The sequence below is a fragment of the Astyanax mexicanus genome, chromosome 8 (assembly GCF_023375975.1).
Source record: "Astyanax mexicanus isolate ESR-SI-001 chromosome 8, AstMex3_surface, whole genome shotgun sequence".
Classification (NCBI taxonomy): domain Eukaryota; kingdom Metazoa; phylum Chordata; class Actinopteri; order Characiformes; family Acestrorhamphidae; genus Astyanax; species Astyanax mexicanus.
Window position 1 is genome coordinate 44,183,682 of NC_064415.1, and position 17,232 is coordinate 44,200,913.

Below are 17,232 nucleotides of genomic sequence, written 5' to 3' on the forward strand. Positions count from 1 at the left end.
TTTTTCAAGTTTGCATATGAACATTGACACATGTGCATATTGTACGTGTGTATGTGAAATTTTCTGTAAAGCGGCTTTGAGTACCAAGAAAAGCGCTATATAAAATTGATTTATTATTATTATTATTATTATAACTGTTTCTGCAGATAATTCTAGAAGTAAATCAATCTCCCAGAAGTCTGAGTAGGGTCCCACCACAAGGAGAAAATCCTTCTGTCTGTGGTTGAACAAGTCCATGCTAAGAATCAGACACATGACCAGAGGTGGAAAAAGTAAAGAAAAATTATAATTAAGTAAAAGTACCTTTACTTTGCAAAAAATCCAACTCAAGTAAAAGTAAAAGTACCCATCTAAAAATCTACTAGAGTAAAAGTAAAAAAGTACTCAATTTAAAATGTACTATGAGTAAAAGTTACATAGTTACTTTTAATTATTTAATGTAAAAAAGTACAACAAATCATAAATTAAATTGTTTTTAATGAACTATTATTTTACATAATAGCTGTTCTTGCTGCATGTGAAGAGCTGGTTGGTGTTTACATAGGGGGGTTGTTGCTGTGATGACCTGTCTGAAGGTCAGAGAATCTCAGGACCAGCTGAAAAAGGATACTCTGTTAAGGGTTCAGTTCTTGACTCTGTAGAGCTTTAAACTTTAGGTTTTCTCTGGGACTCTGGGATTTATTGTAGCTATGATTACTGAGAGGACTGTAGTTCCTGTACAGTGCATTAGGCTGGATCACACTATCAAATAATTTACACTAAATTGAGTGTATGCATATTATTACAGAGATAATTAAATGTATTAGTTTAACACACACAACCACAGGTGCACACACATACTGCAGTGTTCAGCATGTTTCCTCTCCTGAAGTTTTACACAGCAAATTAAAAGATTCCAATTTAAAAAGCGTAACTATCCTGTGATATTATAATAGTTAACAGGCTGAAGTATTTTTGCTAGAATATTTTTTTAGCCGAAGTACATGAAAATCCTACTATTGTTTAATGATTACCCACAGAATATTGATTTGATTCACTGTTTACATTTTAATATCCATTATTAATTGATTCAGATTTAAGAAGAAGAAAGGGTAAGATTAATTAAGCAATAATTTGTGAGAGGGAGTGCTATAACATGTAATATTGGCAATTGCATTATAGAACCTTATTAATAAGTAACAATTGTTTTTGTCTGAGCATGATATACTATTTCTGTTTTGTTCGGAAATACATATTTAGGAGTAGTTTAAGAACTGATGTCTTTTTTTCTCTGCAGACTAAATTGTTGTAATCTTGGGAAGAAATCTTGTAAAATTCTGGGAACCACATCTTTACCCCTGAAAGAGCTGGACCTCAGCAGCAATGACCTGCAGGATTCAGGAGTAAAGCTGCTATCTGCAGGTTTAAACAAGGCACACAGTAAACTGAAGACACTCAGGTAAACCTCCTGTCATTTAGGTTATGATAATAGTAAGCCATCAAACTAAAAAAAAAAGAAGAAAGCTAAATCTATAGTACAGCATAGCAGGTTGCCAATTACATGTAGTACACCAATGACAAGAAGAAGAGTTTGTGAACCCTTTAGAATGCAGAATGTATGCATAAATATGACCTTTTTACACCTAGTCCTAGAACTACATAATGAGAACGTAGTTAAACAAATGACACACAAATATCATACTTGATCATTTAAATATTGAGGAAAATGGTCCAATATTAAAATTTTGTAAGTGGCAAAAGTATGTAAACATTTGCTTTCAGTCTCTGGTTTGACCCTCCTTTGCAACAATAACTACAACTAAACAGTTCCGGTAACTGTTGATCAGTCCTGCACAGAGGAATTTTAACCCATTCCTCCGTACAAAACAGCTTGTTTCCTCACAACTGCTCACTTCAGGTCTCTCCCAAATATTTTCGTTGGATTAAGGTCAGGACTTTGACTCGGCTATTCCAAAACATCAACTTTATTTTTTGTCATGGCACAGCATTGCACAGACTCAACTACATTTTGACAGGATATCCAAGACCACTGGAAGAGGGCCAATACAGGTAGAGGCATGACAAAGTGCTAACAGAATTTGCCAAATGGGTGGAGTCCCAGAAATTTATAGCCAACAGAAACCAGGCATCTCCTCTTGTAGACACCAATTTCCATTTCCAAGTTGACCAGGCTCCCAGGAAAAAAACAACAGAACCCAACTTCCATTTCACAGCATGCATCTGCCTGGGAGAGAACTTTCCATAAGCAAGCTTTTTTTAACCCAAAACGTTCTATTGGGACATCCACAAAATATTTTTCCAATAGCCTTGTGGTTTTTCCATGTGATTCTTGAACTGCAATGTTCTTTTTGGAGGCCATTGTTGTTCATCCCTATCCTGCTTAATGTTCTCAGACAGGTTCTATTTAAGTGGTTATTTAAATTTAACAGGTCTGGCATTATTCAGTTCTGGTTGTGGCTAGTGAACTTGAACTCAGGGTTTTAAAAAATGTGGTTAATCACAGTTAATTCATGGGGGGCAATTACTTTTTCACATAGGGCCAAGACGGTTTGGAAACAAAAGAAATCTGCGAGGGGCAAATACTTTTTCATGGCACAGTACCTGTTCTTATGTAGCACATACTCCCCTGTTGGGTCCTGAAAGAGTATGAGTTGGAAATTCCTGAGCTTTACTTACCTGGGTGAGTCTATCCTCTGTAGAAGGGGATAAATTGTGAAACAGTGTTACTTATGTGTACACTATTAATGGTAAAATGGTCTGGCAAAAATACCAAATGTACTGCTCTCTGTAATTTTTGATATATTGGTTTTATCTGTAAGGGGTATGGTGTAATCTAGGGGGGATACGTCGGGGATATGTATTGAGACTTAGTTTGCTTTTCCTTTTTTAAAATATTAAATCATATTTTCTTTTACTTTCCTCAGGTTGTCTGGGTGTATGGTTACAGGTAAAGGCTGTTCTACTTTGGCTTCAGCTCTGAAATCAAAACCCTCCCATTTGAAATTGCTGGATCTGACCTACAATTATCCAGGAATGTCTGGAATGAAGCTGCTCTCTAACCTAGTGCCAGATCTGCAGTGAGTTAATAATTTACTATTCCACATGCACATTTTTATTACACTTATACAGGCAATAGTCTGAGTTCTTGACAATGATAACAATATTCTTGCACATGAAAGCTGTATGTGCACAAGACAACAGTCTCCTCATGCATGCAAGAGGAATCCTCACCCATGTCAGTATAGTTTCCTATTTTTAAACATTTTTTATGAATAGTGTACTTCATAGTGCTTTACTGTACATTTGTAGGATTTTTGAGTAAGTGACAGGCTTATTGTTCTGAATTATGATTAGGCCCTTATTGAGTATAATCATTTACAACAGGAGTATACACATTACATATACCAGATATTTTCTATGGGATTTAAGTTGGGTGATTAACAAAATTTATGGTACCTTTCAAACAGTGGAGATTTCCTGTACCTGAAGAAGTGAAACAACCCCAGAGCATGACAGACCTACCACCATGCTTCACCGTAGGCAAGGTTTTCTTTTGTGTATAAACTTTGTTCTTCCTCCACCAGACATACCCAGGTCCAAATAGTCGTGTAGCATGCCAGCCGCGTGTAAGGCTAGGGGATTAGCTTTACCGGTGATTTGGCTAACCCGCTAAGCTAATGATGGATTCACCCGGTCAGGTCTTATTTTAAATAGTACAGGTGAAAACAACACTGAAAAACAACAGTGTAACATAAACAGTGTTAAATGTACTAATTTGATAAACAGGCAGCAGTAAGTGGAAATACGGAAAAAAAATTACTTACTTTTTACAGAAACTCCCCACAGTGCAACTACTGTGCCCCAGCTCATCCCAGCCAAATGTAAAAGGGGAAAATGGGCTGATTCTAAAGATTGATTTGGGTTTATATAAATCAATATCGGATCATTCAAATGAAGATCCCAGAGCATGACAGACCCACTACCATGCTTCACAGTAGTTTTCTTTTCTGTATAAACCTGTATAAACCTTTTCTGTATAAACCACTCTTGTTTAATCATCTGTGTCAAGATGGCCAGGAAGAACAGTGCCAAGTGCAGATGTAAAACAATAAGGGTTTTGTTTACAAAACAATTTACAGATATGTACAAACATATCCAAAGGGGCACAAAACAAGCACACCACATCCCTGACAGTCAAATCCAAAAGGCATAGTCCAATAACAAAGTTCAATAACATGCAAAAACAATATCACAGGCTAATCCAGAAACAAGGAAAAAACAAAGAGAAGGGTTAAATATACAGAAGATCAGTAAACAAAGAGGATAAACACTTTGTTCAAACGAAAGACAATAGTTAGTGACAGAACAATAATACAGCGCCTTTAAATACACTGGGTCCAGGTGAAATGAATCACCATTCTGGTGAAACCTCAATTGAATAAGGACCAGAAAGGTCTGGTATACTTGGGCAGTAATTTCTTACATGCACTCAGGTCTCACGTGGACAACCTGACCCTGTCAACACTTGTGTAGGTAGGTGTACTTGGCCAACAGCGTTGACACATGTTGATGCTTCTGCTCCCATACCTGTTCACTGCAGAGCATCCAGTCATCCACAGCAGCACCTCCGTGGTAACTGCTGTCCAGAGAGCCAGGGGAGGTTGGAGACCAAGGAAGCACTGGAACGGTGTAATACCCATGGTAGCATTGATCAAATAATTCTGGGCAATTTCTGCTCGCACTAGGAACTAGAACCAGTCCCACCCAATTTTCCCACCTCTTGATTTATCCTCTTACACATACCATTGCTAGTAGGATGAAACCCGGATGTAAGGCTAACATTGACACCCAAATGTTCAAAAAAGGGTCTCCATACACAAGATGTAAACTAAGGACCACAACCTGAAAGAATATCTTCTGGTATGTCAAAATGGCAAGACACAACCTTAAAAATAGTCTGTGCAGTCTAAAGTGTGGGAATAGAGGGAAAAGGAACGAATTTAACACCTCTAGAGAACCTGTCTACTACATTGAGAATGATGGTAAAATCTACGTCAAGGAAATAATGGTAGGGACATCCTGTCTCATGGTGTCCCACCATTAACACAATTCAATAAATCTACATCTACAGTGAAAATAGCCTCTGGATTGTGGTGAATAAGGATAGGCATAGAAACCAAAGCAAATTCAAGAGCATTTAACGCAGTTTGGGCTTGGATAGACCAGGTGAGTTTCTTAGGGACATTCTTAAGCAAGGAAGTCATGGGGCAGTGAAAGTGCTGAAGTTTCTATGAAAGCAACTATAAAAGGGTAGGTCAGTAAGAGACAGCAGAAACTTTGTCGTCATCTATAACGATGCCTGTGGAAATGATAATGAATTCCAAGAACTCTATGCGCTGGAGATGAAATTTACATTTCTGTAAAAAAAAAAGAAATTCACATTTCTCCACTTCACGTAGAGTTCAGAGTGAAGGAGACGCTGCAAGACAAGGCATAGCTGGTGTATGTGTGTGGGGAGATCTGGAGAATATATCAAAATGTCATCAATAAACAAGCTAATCATGTCACGGAAAATGTCATTCATAAAGGACTGCACAACTTAAGATGCATTTGTTTAAACCGTTACTCATTACTGCCCTCTGTCGGTGGAAAATGCAGTCTTCAACTCATCACCTTCTCTGACACAGACCAAATTGTATGCACTCCTGAGGTCAAGTTTTGTAAAATATTATGCCCTTCTAAACTGCCTGAATTCATGATCACATCAATTATCAGTGAAGTGGAAGTCAACCCAGATGTGAACCCAGACGCCTTTATTTTAGCTGTAGACTGAAAATATTTAGGTTTATTTAGGACCTTAAAACATTTCAGTTTCATTTTCTGGGTATTTGGAACATGTTGCTTAGGTATGTACTGATACATTAATTATTTAATTAAATTTTATTTTTATAGCACTGTTTACAACATATCTTGTCACAAAGCAGCTTTACACAGATAATGAGTGACAACACTCATAATAAGAGGAAGAACCTTGAGAGAAACCCATCCTTCTTAGGTCAAACCGGACAGCAACAAATGACAACAAAAACAAACATACAGAAATGATGCAGAGCTATAGCTAATGTAACAACAGGTTATGAGTTATGAGTATGAGTAGATGATGGGCACATGTTCAGTGTTAATGTTAAAGAGATAATGGAGAGCTATAGCTAATGAAGAAACAAGTTATGAGTTATAATTGTGAGTAAGTGATGGGTATATGCCCAGTGTTAATGTTAAAGAGATAATGGAGAGCTATAGATAATGTAGAAACAGGTTATGAGTTATGAGTGTGAGTAGGTGATGGGCACATGCTCAGTGTTAATGTTAAAGATATAATAGAGAACTATAGATAATGTAGAAACAGGTTATGAGTGTGAGTAGGTGATGGGCACATGTTCAGTGTTAATGTTAAAGATATAATAGAGAACTATAGATAATGTAGAAACAGGTTATGAGTGTGAGTAGGTGATGGGCACATGTTCAGTGTTAATGTTAAAGAGATAATGGAGAGCTATAGATAATGTAGAAACAGGTTATGAGTTATGAGTGTGAGTAGGTGATGGGTATATGCTCAGTGTTAATGTTAAAGATATAATAGAGAACTATAGATAATGTAGAAACAGGTTATGAGTGTGAGTAGGTGATGGGCACATGTTCAGTGTTAATGTTAAAGAGATAATGGAGAGCTATAGATAATGTAGAAACAGGTTATGAGTTATGAGTGTGAGTAGGTGATGGGTATATGCTCAGTGTTAATGTTAAAGAGATATTGGAGAGCTATAGATAATTTAGAAACAGTTCAGTGGTAATGTTAAAGAGATATTGGAGAGCTATAGATAATTTAGAAACAGTTCAGTGGTAATGTTAAAGAGATAATGGAGAACTGGAGCTCTGGAGCTGGAGAGCTGGAGCTCTGAGCTCCAGCTCTCATTCCTTCCTGCTCTATCCACGGCAAGTGCCGTTTTTCTGCCTGTGCTTTGGAGTGAGATTGGACGGCATAGCCCGCTTTCTCCTCCCTTCTCGAGTTTCCCCCTATCCCTCTCTCTCTCTCGAGTCTGTAGGAGCCAGGGCTGAGCGGCTCTCTGCTCTGCTCCCCCCTCCCTTGTGCTCACTCTCTATCCAGCGAGTGAGTGTGTGTGTGTGTGTGTGTGTGTGTGTGTGAAGCAGCTGCGATTCATGCGGTTTGCTCACCTCTCTCTCTCTCTGCGATTTCCCTGCTCCCTGATGGAAACGCTTATAGTCCACAAAGCACCCTTTGATTAATCCCCAGTTCAGTCAGTTTGGAAGTCCTCTTGTTTCTCCCTCGCCTCACTGCATAAGAGGTAGCCGTGCTTCCCGGCAAGCCTTTGTTTATCTTCTCCCCTTCCTCTTGCTTACGCTAGGCATGACTTTTCGTTTTGCGCCTATTTTGGCCCATAAAACTAGATAGATAGGCTATTTCTACCCATTTTAGGGGTTTCCACCCGTTTCCGGGGTTTCCACCTGTTTTCACATGCTCGATGTACTGCTCTATTTTCCACCTGTTTTAGGGCACCGCCCATTCTCCGTCTTTTTCCCTTTTCTATGGAGCTGCTGTTTGTACTGCACATAGAGTATATGTGTATAAATGTTTGTGTGGCTAATTATTATACACTTTGCACATGTTTTTTACTACTACAATGGAATGTAAACGCTTATGTACAGTAAAAGGTACAAGATTTTTTTAAATATATAGTTTTTTCTCTTTAGGATGAAGCATGGAGATGAAATCAGGTTGCAGCTGGGGCTAAAGAAATGTGAGACACACACACACATACACACACACACATACACACATATATTATCCTTTTATTTATTTGTGTTGGTTTGGTTTTGTGTGCAGATGCCTGCAAGCTCACTCTGGACCCGAACACAGCACACAAACATCTCTCTGTGTCTGCTGATGAGAGACAAGTAGAGCATGTGAAAAGGCAGACAGATGCTGAGGATCATCCAGACAGATTTGAGGTCTGTGAGCAGGTTTTGAGCAGAGAGAGCATGATGGGACGATGTTACTGGGAGGCTGAGTGGAAAGGAGATGGAGCGTCTGTAGCAGTATCTTACAGCAGTATCAGGAGGGAAGGAAACAGTGATGATAGTCTGTTTGGATTCAATAATAAGTCCTGGAGTCTTCACTGCACTGATAACAGTTTCTCTGTCTGGCACAATAATAAAGAGACTGAGATACCAGTCCACACCTCCTCCACCAGAGTTGCAGTGTATCTGGACTGGAAAGCCAGCATCCTGTCCTTCTACAGCATCTCGCCTAAAACACGCACAATGACCCACTTACACACACTTCAGACCTTTTTCAGTGAGCCGCTCTACGCTGGATTCTATGTTAGTTATAATTCCTCAGTGTGTGTTTGTACATAAGACACAATAACACAGGTTTATAGTTAATAGATCACAGAGTGTTTCTAATAAGTGCTTAAGTGCCTCCTAATGGCTATAGGCAAGGCCATCTTATTTCAGTTATAGATTTATTCTATTGCATTTGGCCTTGAACTGTGCGAAAAGTCGTGTGATGAAAGCATATAATGTGTGTGTATGTTTTGTAATTTATGTTTAACGAGGGAAGTGTCATTGTGCTGTAGAAATAAATTGAGCAGTTTTTTTTTTCTTGGCTGACTTTTACTTTCTGTACTTGATTACACATTCCATCTTCTTCCCTTGGTCTACCCAGTCCTTGGTTTTCTCTTCCCTGTTTTCTTGCCTGTCACTCCCATTCTGGCTGTCATTGTCTTGGTCCGCTATGTGCCTTAAAATGGCATTAAACCCTAAACCATATGTTTTCATTATTAGCTGAAATTCCTCTGAAGTAATGAAACATACCAGTCCTGCTTAAAAAATGTAAAAACATTTCAAACCTTTAAAAAACACTTTTATTAGGGTCATTTCCACCTTTGGAGTGCCCTCACAGATTAATTTCTGCTATAGGTGAGGATGATGTTTCATCCTGTGATGTGACATCACAAAATGCAAAGCAGTTAACCAATAATACTGCCCCCCCCCCAATGCCATCCAACCATCTGCATCTCTCTACTATCAGAGGTACACTGCTCAGCTCAATGTGCTCTTTATTCAGCCCCACCCCTAAACCCATACATCACCTAATGCCCCTCCCAAACTACCCCTCCCATTTTTTTATTACCTTTTTTTAATTTAAGCTGAGGGTGAAATCAGCCAAAATCGGGGGTTTTGGTTACCCTTTAAAGCTCATAGCTCTGATTGTTTTTGTATCTCATGAATTGTGTGTCATAAGTCTGTATGTATATGTGTGTATATCTAGTTTTATGTGTCATACTAAATCATTGTTTTATTTTTGTTCAATTGTAATCTGATGCAGTTTATTCAATTAATCTATGTGTAACACATTGACTTGTGATTGTTTTGTATGATAAATGTAAATAATAAGCGTTCCCAGTAAGCATAATAAATCTTTGCGGTCAAAATCACTTTACAAATTCATCTTACTTGATTAAATGCTACAATTATTATTACATATTTCCTGTGATTTTTAAGACTGATCTCTAATCAGAGTACTACACAATATTTTGGCTATTTATGTGCCGGTGACCACTGAAAGCTGTCTGAAACTCAAATGCCCAATTTAGTTAATTATCCTGCTCCAAATTGTGGTTAAATTTTTCATTTGATGCTTTTTCTTTAATTTTGTGGGAATGTGATGCTCCCCCCACAGCTCTGCACTGGCAGGCCAAGGTGGGTAAGGCCATGAATCCTAATTTACTTGTTGAGGTCAGCCTGGGGGCTTTTCCTAATTCACTCATTTTTCTGTTTCCCTTTATTGCTTAATGCAGGCAATGTGGGTATGTATGCATACCCCCTTTTTGCGCCACTGTGCTGAGCCGCCCACATAGGGTGATGCAGACTTGGACACTTGCATGCAGAAGGATAAACCCGTTTCACAGCGTAGTGTGCTCGCACAGACTTCACAAGAGACGATGCATAGACAAGTATAACCCAGCCTTTAGGTGGCAGACCAAGTTTTCCTTTGTACAGCAGACAGAGTTTCAGTAGATTAATTTGAATATAAAAACTGGAACAAACTGCAAATTAGCTGTTTTACTTGCAGGACGTGCTGCATGCTGCTCGTTGTTGCACTAAAGCTGGGTCTTGTAAAACAGATTAAACAATTTAAATGAACTGTTCAGTAAAGGACAGCAACAGTCTTAGAACTGTCAGAGACTGTGAGAATACATTGATTTATTTATGTCAATTGTATATGAAACAGAAAAAGAGTTAATAACATTATCTAAACACTGCTTATTTAAGGGACATCAAGCTGTTTGTTGGCAAATGTGAGATGGGCCTTTGTGTTTTTTTTTTGTTTGTTTTTTTTGCAAACAGTGGTTTTCACATTAGAACCCTCGCATTGGGGACCATTTTCATCCAGTCTTTTTTCACTGACCTCAACTGAGGCGAGTCAGACCTGCAGTTCTTTAAATGTTGTTTTGGGTTCTTTTTGGACCTCCTGGATGAGTTGTCCATGTTCTTTTGGAGTAATTCGGGTAAGCCGGTCACACCTGGGAAAGTTAACCAGTGTTCTATGTATTCTCCATTTGTGAATAATCACTGATCCCAATAATTTCAATCATTTGTAACGGGTACAGCTACGCTGTCCCTTTAAGAGATGGTAGCTCTTTTTTGATGTGTATGTATACAGGGGTTTTTCCCATGAGAGCTAGTAGTAGAGAGACCCCGAGGAGAGGAGGGTGAGCTTGGACTTCAACTTTAGACTTCCCCTCCATTTATGATACTCTCTACTACTCAAGGTGTCGCTGATAAGAGATTTATGCTGTACTTTTCTTTTGTGTATAAATAGAATGAGTAGCAGTCGTGTGACTTAATTTTATAAGGTAAAGATATGCTAATTTAAAGTGTCTCATCGTGGCTTTATAACATTTTAAGCTCTTTTCTTTTTTATTGAAATAAGTGAAGGTTATTGGTCACGACTTTCCATTTTTTTTCTCCTGTTTTGATTTCATTTTTACTGTCCATTCATTGTGGAGGAAACCTGATCTGAATGAAGATCATCATGAGGGGAGGCTGACCACATTCTAATATACTCTAAATCTAATCCTAAACTATATCAAATCTAAAGCTAACTAAGGTTTCCGAGGGAGTTTAACACTACAGATCCTAATAAAGTGAAACAGTTTTTGTTTTTTTATTATATTTTTTTATTATTTGAAAATTATCTTATCACTATTTCCTTATTAATAACAATATTAATTGTCTACTGTAATGGTAATATAAGCTTAATGTGTAGCCTTTGTGATGTTTGAAATGCCAGGTGTGTGTGTGTGTGTGTGTGTGTGTGTGTGTGTGTATATGTGTGTGTGTGTGAAGTGTAATGACTCCCCCTCCTGGCCACAGTGTGGATTGCCCATGGACAACCCTTGTTCTTCTGTTTGCCTTGGCCAGGCTCCACTCCACCCCAGAAGCTTATCTTAACCTGTGGACTATGAGCTATACCTCTCTTAGGTCAGGACCTGATTCACCAGGGAACCATTCAAAGGTTGGTCTTCATTCTAGGTGACTCCAGCTCCCATGCCATTCACTCCTGTCTATGTGCCAGCAGTGTCACCCACTGCTGCTCCAGTGCTATCAGCCTCTAGTGCCCCCTCTGACTTTTATTTCTAACTAGGTCTGTGTTTTTAATCCTCCTGATGTGCCAAATCTTCGGGCAGGGCTTCTGCATAGTTTTACTCCTGATTCCTTTTTCAATTTAAATTACATTTGTCTTTTGCTATTGTCTTTATTTCTTAAATTTATTTAAGAATATATTATTTTACTTATCAATATAACTTTTTGATCTAAGGAGAAGTATTAACTAGTCTATAGGATCCAAAAGAAGGACTGTTTTGGATGTATATTTTGTTTTGAAATATTTGTTTATTGTAAGGGCTCGTCCAGAAAGGGAATCTAACCCAGGTCATGTAGTTCACAGCAGAGCCACCTAACTGGGTGAGCTGCCTAGTAAAGGTAGTTAATATCGTGGCGGCGTGGGAGTGTTTCTGTGTGGTTTTTATGGGTGTTGTGTCCTCTTCCATGATGTATTTTCATGGCAGTTTTATCCACGCTCAGTTTTAGGCTGTGGGGATATAGCTGGTTTCACTCTCCCAGTACTTTTCAGTGTTGTAAGTGAGTAGTAATCCTGTTTAGTAAAATATGCTGCCTTCCTCTGCATTTCCTTTTCAAACCCAACATTATGACACAAGTGCCAAACTGAAACTTAAGTGGGCCACATGGGATTTAAACCCAGGCCATCTTGTTACTATACAAGTGTAACCGGTGGTTAGAGATGACAGACTCTGCGTTGTGTCTTTACTGGATTTTATTCTGATAAACAGATAAACAGAAACAGGCTTTAGCTCTGGCTAGATTGGCACCTCTTTTCTCCTCTCCGCTCCTCTCTCTCCATTACACATCATGTACAGAAAGGGCATATTTGCAGAGATGTACAGGCTTACAAGATAATAAAACTTAATAACAGAGTCAAAAATATTTAGCTTAGCATTTAATAGGTTAGACCATGCTCAAACTAGCATAATTAGCTCAGCCATTTAGCCACTTAGCCTAAGCGCTCTACAAAACTTTTTAACACATAAAATAAAACTCCTCATACCTGATAAACAGATAAACAGAAACAGGCTTTAGCTCTGGCTAGATTGGCACCTCTTTTCTCCTCTCCGCTCCTCTCTTAAGTATAAAAGCATATAAAAACAGGGAATAATTAGCTAGTTAGCCTGCATGCTAGCATAGACCATGTGCTGTAGCATTAGCAGTGCACAACCATGCATCTAAAAGTTTTAATATTGATTACTAGCAAGATATTTTAATGTACAATAGTTGTTAATAAACTTGGGGACATATATAGAACAATTTGGAGTTTTACGATTATATTAAAATATAGGATTATTTTGGATTAAAATCAAAGCAGTTTCTGACACCTACCTCTCCATTACACATCATGTACAGAAAGGGAAGAGGCAGGGTGAGGGGAGGAAATATAAGAGGGGAAAAGGGGAGGAGCCATTCCAACCCAGCCACTCTATATCAATACAGGCAGAATATAAGGAGAAGAATTTTGGGGAATTCTAACAATAAAACACTTGTATGTTTGAACTCTGTTACACTCACCCCCCAAGAATTACACAAAAATTCTGAACCTTAAATGTAATAATCAATAACAAAAAAAAAGTATTAACCTTTTGAAGTCAAGAGACCAGAGAGAAAACCAATGATAAAATAACATCCACTTAGCCAGTATCACACCAACTGTAAAACAAGTGTGTTTATCAGCTCATTAGCTACCTAATTAAAGGTTGTTGGAAGACAGAGAGTGATCAGTTCTCTAACCTTTCCAAAGATACATATAGTGCCTTTTACACCTATACTACATCTGACTACATCTGGATAACATTTCATGGTAAGTATTGAAACAGTAATGAAAAGTATTTTCACAGCTTGGATTAAACATGAATAACTGTTGACCTTGTTGTGTCAGTACTAAATATGCTCTCTAGCTGGACCATTGATTCTATCAACCGGCAAACTGGTTTTATAGCTCTTCCAAATCTGGATGTGAGATGGTCAGGAGGCCAGTCTGTAGATGGGGACTGTCTGGGGCTTGATTCAGACAAAGGTTGGATGGTGTCATTAGGAAGCTGTTCATTTGAGTTCCCACTTGCAAAGTCATCTTCCAACAGACTAGTGTCTCTTCTCTGTCCAGCAGAGTGTTTCTGAATCCAAGAAGAAGTCCAATTGTCTCTATGACTATGCTCTGAGGAAAGATCTCTTTCTTTTGAGGGTGAAATAGCCATGCTTGGAGAAACTGAAACAGAATCTTGTTCAGAATCAAGAATGTCTGCAGAAACGGACTGACTTTCAATGCTGTCACTGATAAGACTAGGCTCTTCACTCTGTGGTTCGTCTATGGGCAGGAAGTTGACTGGTAGAAGAAGATTTCTGTGCAACACCCTCTCATTACCATCACGATCCTGAACTTTGTAGATGTGGAGTGAGGGCTTAGAGGACACAACAGTATAGATACATGACTCCCACTTGTCTGCGAGCTTGCGTTTGCCTCTGCATCCTTTGTTAGCCACAAGGACTTGGTCGCCAATTGACAGAGAGAGACCCTTAAGCTTTTTGTTATATTGCTGAGCTTGACGCTTTTGTTCTGCAGCAGAGTTCTCTTGTGCTAGAAGCATGGCTGACCGAAGATCACTCACCAATGATTTCACATAGGTGTCATAGTCACATACCTTCTCAGCTTGGAGCACATTTTTAAACATCAGGTCTACAGGCAGCCTGGGTATTCTGCCGAACATCAAAAAGAAGGGTGCAAAACCAGTTGTCTCATGCACAGTACAGTTGTATACAAACGTCAATGACTGAATCATTTGAGGCCATTTATGCTTCGATTTTGGTGGTAAGGATCTCAACATGTTCCCCAGTGTTCGGTTGAACCTCTCTGTTCCTCCATTTCCCATGGGGTGATATGTCGAGGTTCTGGACTTCACAACACCAGCCAATTCGAGGAGCTCAGCAATGAGTTCGCTTTCAAAATTTGCCCCCTGATCGGAGTGGATGCGTATTGGGAATCCATAAACACAAAAGAAGTTATCCCACAGCTTCTTTGCTACTTTCTTAGCTGTTTGGTCCTGGCAGGGGAAAGCAAGTGCTAGTTTTGTGAAATGATCTGTCACTACTAAAACGTCTACTGTTTTGTTATTACTGTCTTCAGCTGACCAAAAATCTATACAGACAAGTTCCAGTGGAGCAGTGGTTTTAATACTTTCCAACGGGGCTCTTGCTGCTGGCTCTGGAGTTTTGCTAAAAACACACCTCTGACAGGACCTAACATAGCTCCTAATGTCTTTTTCCATGTTACACCAGAAAAATCGCTGGCGCGCCAAAGAAAGAGTACGTGGCTGACCCTGGTGTCCGGCCAGATCATGAACACCGTTCAGTGCATCCTTCTTTAGAGACTCAGGCAGGACAAATTGGAATCTCTTGTGTTTGGTCAAAGGATCTTTGGAAACTCTGTAGAGCAAACCATCTATCAGTGTCAACTTCTCCCAGTGTTTCAACAATTTCAGAGCCTGAGGGGTTTCATTTGAACGCTCACGTCTGGATGGCCTACGTTTTCTCCCAACATAAAACAGGGCTCTAGTGATGGCATCATCCTGCAGTTGTTGTGATCTTAATTCATCTGTGGTCCAAGTGGGAAAAGTGCCTTGACCTTCAGGAATAAGTTCATTAACATGGCCTGCCAGTGAAGCAATTCGCTGCTTAGGCACATCATCCCATGCTTCATGAGAACTGAGAACACAAGAGACTTCATTTTCTAACATGGACAGAGGCTCTGGATCACACGTTGGAAGACCTGTCAATATTTGAGGCTGACATGACAGACGAAATGCGTCTTGAATGCACTCATTCTCCACTTTGCATGCTTGCTCCAACAGGATGGTATACGGTTCTGACAAGAGTCTTTTGCTAACAGGCTTGACAAATGGGTCTCGGCTCAGAGCGTCAGCCACAACATTTTGCTTACCTGGAACATGCTTGATCTCAAAGCTGTATGGCGCAAGCTTAGAAATCCATCGCTGCTCACATGCATCTAACTTAGGCTTGGTCATGATGTATGTGAGGGGGTTATTGTCTGTCCAGACTGTAAATTTGTGACCTTTGAGCCAGTGACTAAACTTGTCACACACAGACCACTTAAGTGCCAGGAACTCAAGTCTATGTGCTGGGTAATTCATTTGACTCTGACTCAAGGACTTACTGGCAAAGGCTATTGGTCTAGCTTTGTCTTCACCATCCAAAACTTGTGATAGAACAGCCCCAATGCCATCAAGGGAAGCATCAGTGGAAAGAATAAAAGGTTTGTCAAAATTTGGATGGGCTAGGACCACACTGCACAAAAGTGCTTTCTTCAAGTCACCAAAAGCCATCTCACAGGCTGGTGTCCAGTCCTCTGGTTTCAGCTCACGAAAGGTGCCAGGTCTTCTGCCACATTTTCCTCCTTTACCTTTACATTTCTGGCCAGCTGTTAGGGCAAACAAAGGTTTCGCAATAGATGAACAGTCAGGGATGAAATGTTGGTAATATAGGATCATTCCCAGGAAGGATCTTATTCGTTTCTGTGACGGGGTACAACCATCCTCCATCATTAGGTCTTTAGTTGTAAAGCCAGAGATTACCTTCACCTTCTCTTGGTCAACAGATACACCCTCACTATCGATTATGTGGCCCAGAAATCGCACAGACCGGCGTAGGAAGTGACACTTCTCCTGGTAGAGCTTTAAGTTGTTTGCTCTTAATCTAGTCAGTACAACTTCAAGACGTTTCAGTGCTTCCTCCTCTGAAGGTGCCATCAGGAGCAAATCATCTAAGTAGCACAGGAGCGTGGAGAAGTTTAAGTCTCCAAATATGGAGAGCATCATTCTCATGAATGACGCTGGGCTGTTACAAAGGCCTTGCGGGAGTCTGTTGTACTGATATAGACCTAGTGGCGTCGTAAAAGCAGTGTACTTTCTATCAGCCTCATGAAGCGGGATGTTGTAGAATCCTGATGTTAAATCCATGGTGCTGAAATAGGTACTTCCACCAAGTGCAGCGAGGCAATCTTCCTGATGTGGTAAAGGATGAGCATCCTTAATGGTCTTGGCATTAAGCCAATGGAAATCGGTGCAGATCCTCAGATCTCCGTTCTTCTTCCAGACCATGACAAGGGGTGAGGCATATTCACTTATTGATTTGCTAATAATCTCCTTCTCTTCCATTTCATTCAGTACCTCTCTCAGCTTGTGATAGTGAGCAGGTGGAACCCTACGATATGGAAGCCTGAAGGGTCGATCATCAGCAAGATGAATCCTATGTTCAAAATCTTTTGCCTCGCCACAGTCCAGCTTCCCTTTAGAGAAGACATCTTGAAACTTCACCAACAGTTCAGCAAGCTTAGCTTTCCAAGTTTCTGAGACTTCACAAGCATCAATGTTTATGTCAGTCAATCCGCAATCCAAAAGCATCTGCTTAGTATCAGAAAATGTTGACTTGTGATGAATTTGAAGGTGTGCATGTACAGGATGACTTTGAGACACATCTTCAGTGACTGGAAGGTCTTCAACAGCA

General features: G+C 39.6%; 1 protein-coding gene across 1 annotated transcript; it reads left to right on the forward strand.

The window, feature by feature from the left end:
- The first annotated feature begins 688 nt into the window (after positions 1 to 688).
- LOC107196971 (stonustoxin subunit beta) lies at positions 689 to 9,432 on the forward strand. The gene is made up of 4 exons (XM_049482509.1): positions 689 to 1,438; positions 2,925 to 3,077; positions 7,771 to 7,817; positions 7,904 to 9,432. The coding sequence occupies exons 1-4, from the start codon at positions 1,257 to 1,259 to the stop codon at positions 8,434 to 8,436; spliced, it is 915 nt and encodes a 304-aa protein (XP_049338466.1). The 5' UTR covers positions 689 to 1,256; the 3' UTR covers positions 8,437 to 9,432.
- The last annotated feature ends 7,800 nt before the right edge of the window (positions 9,433 to 17,232 follow it).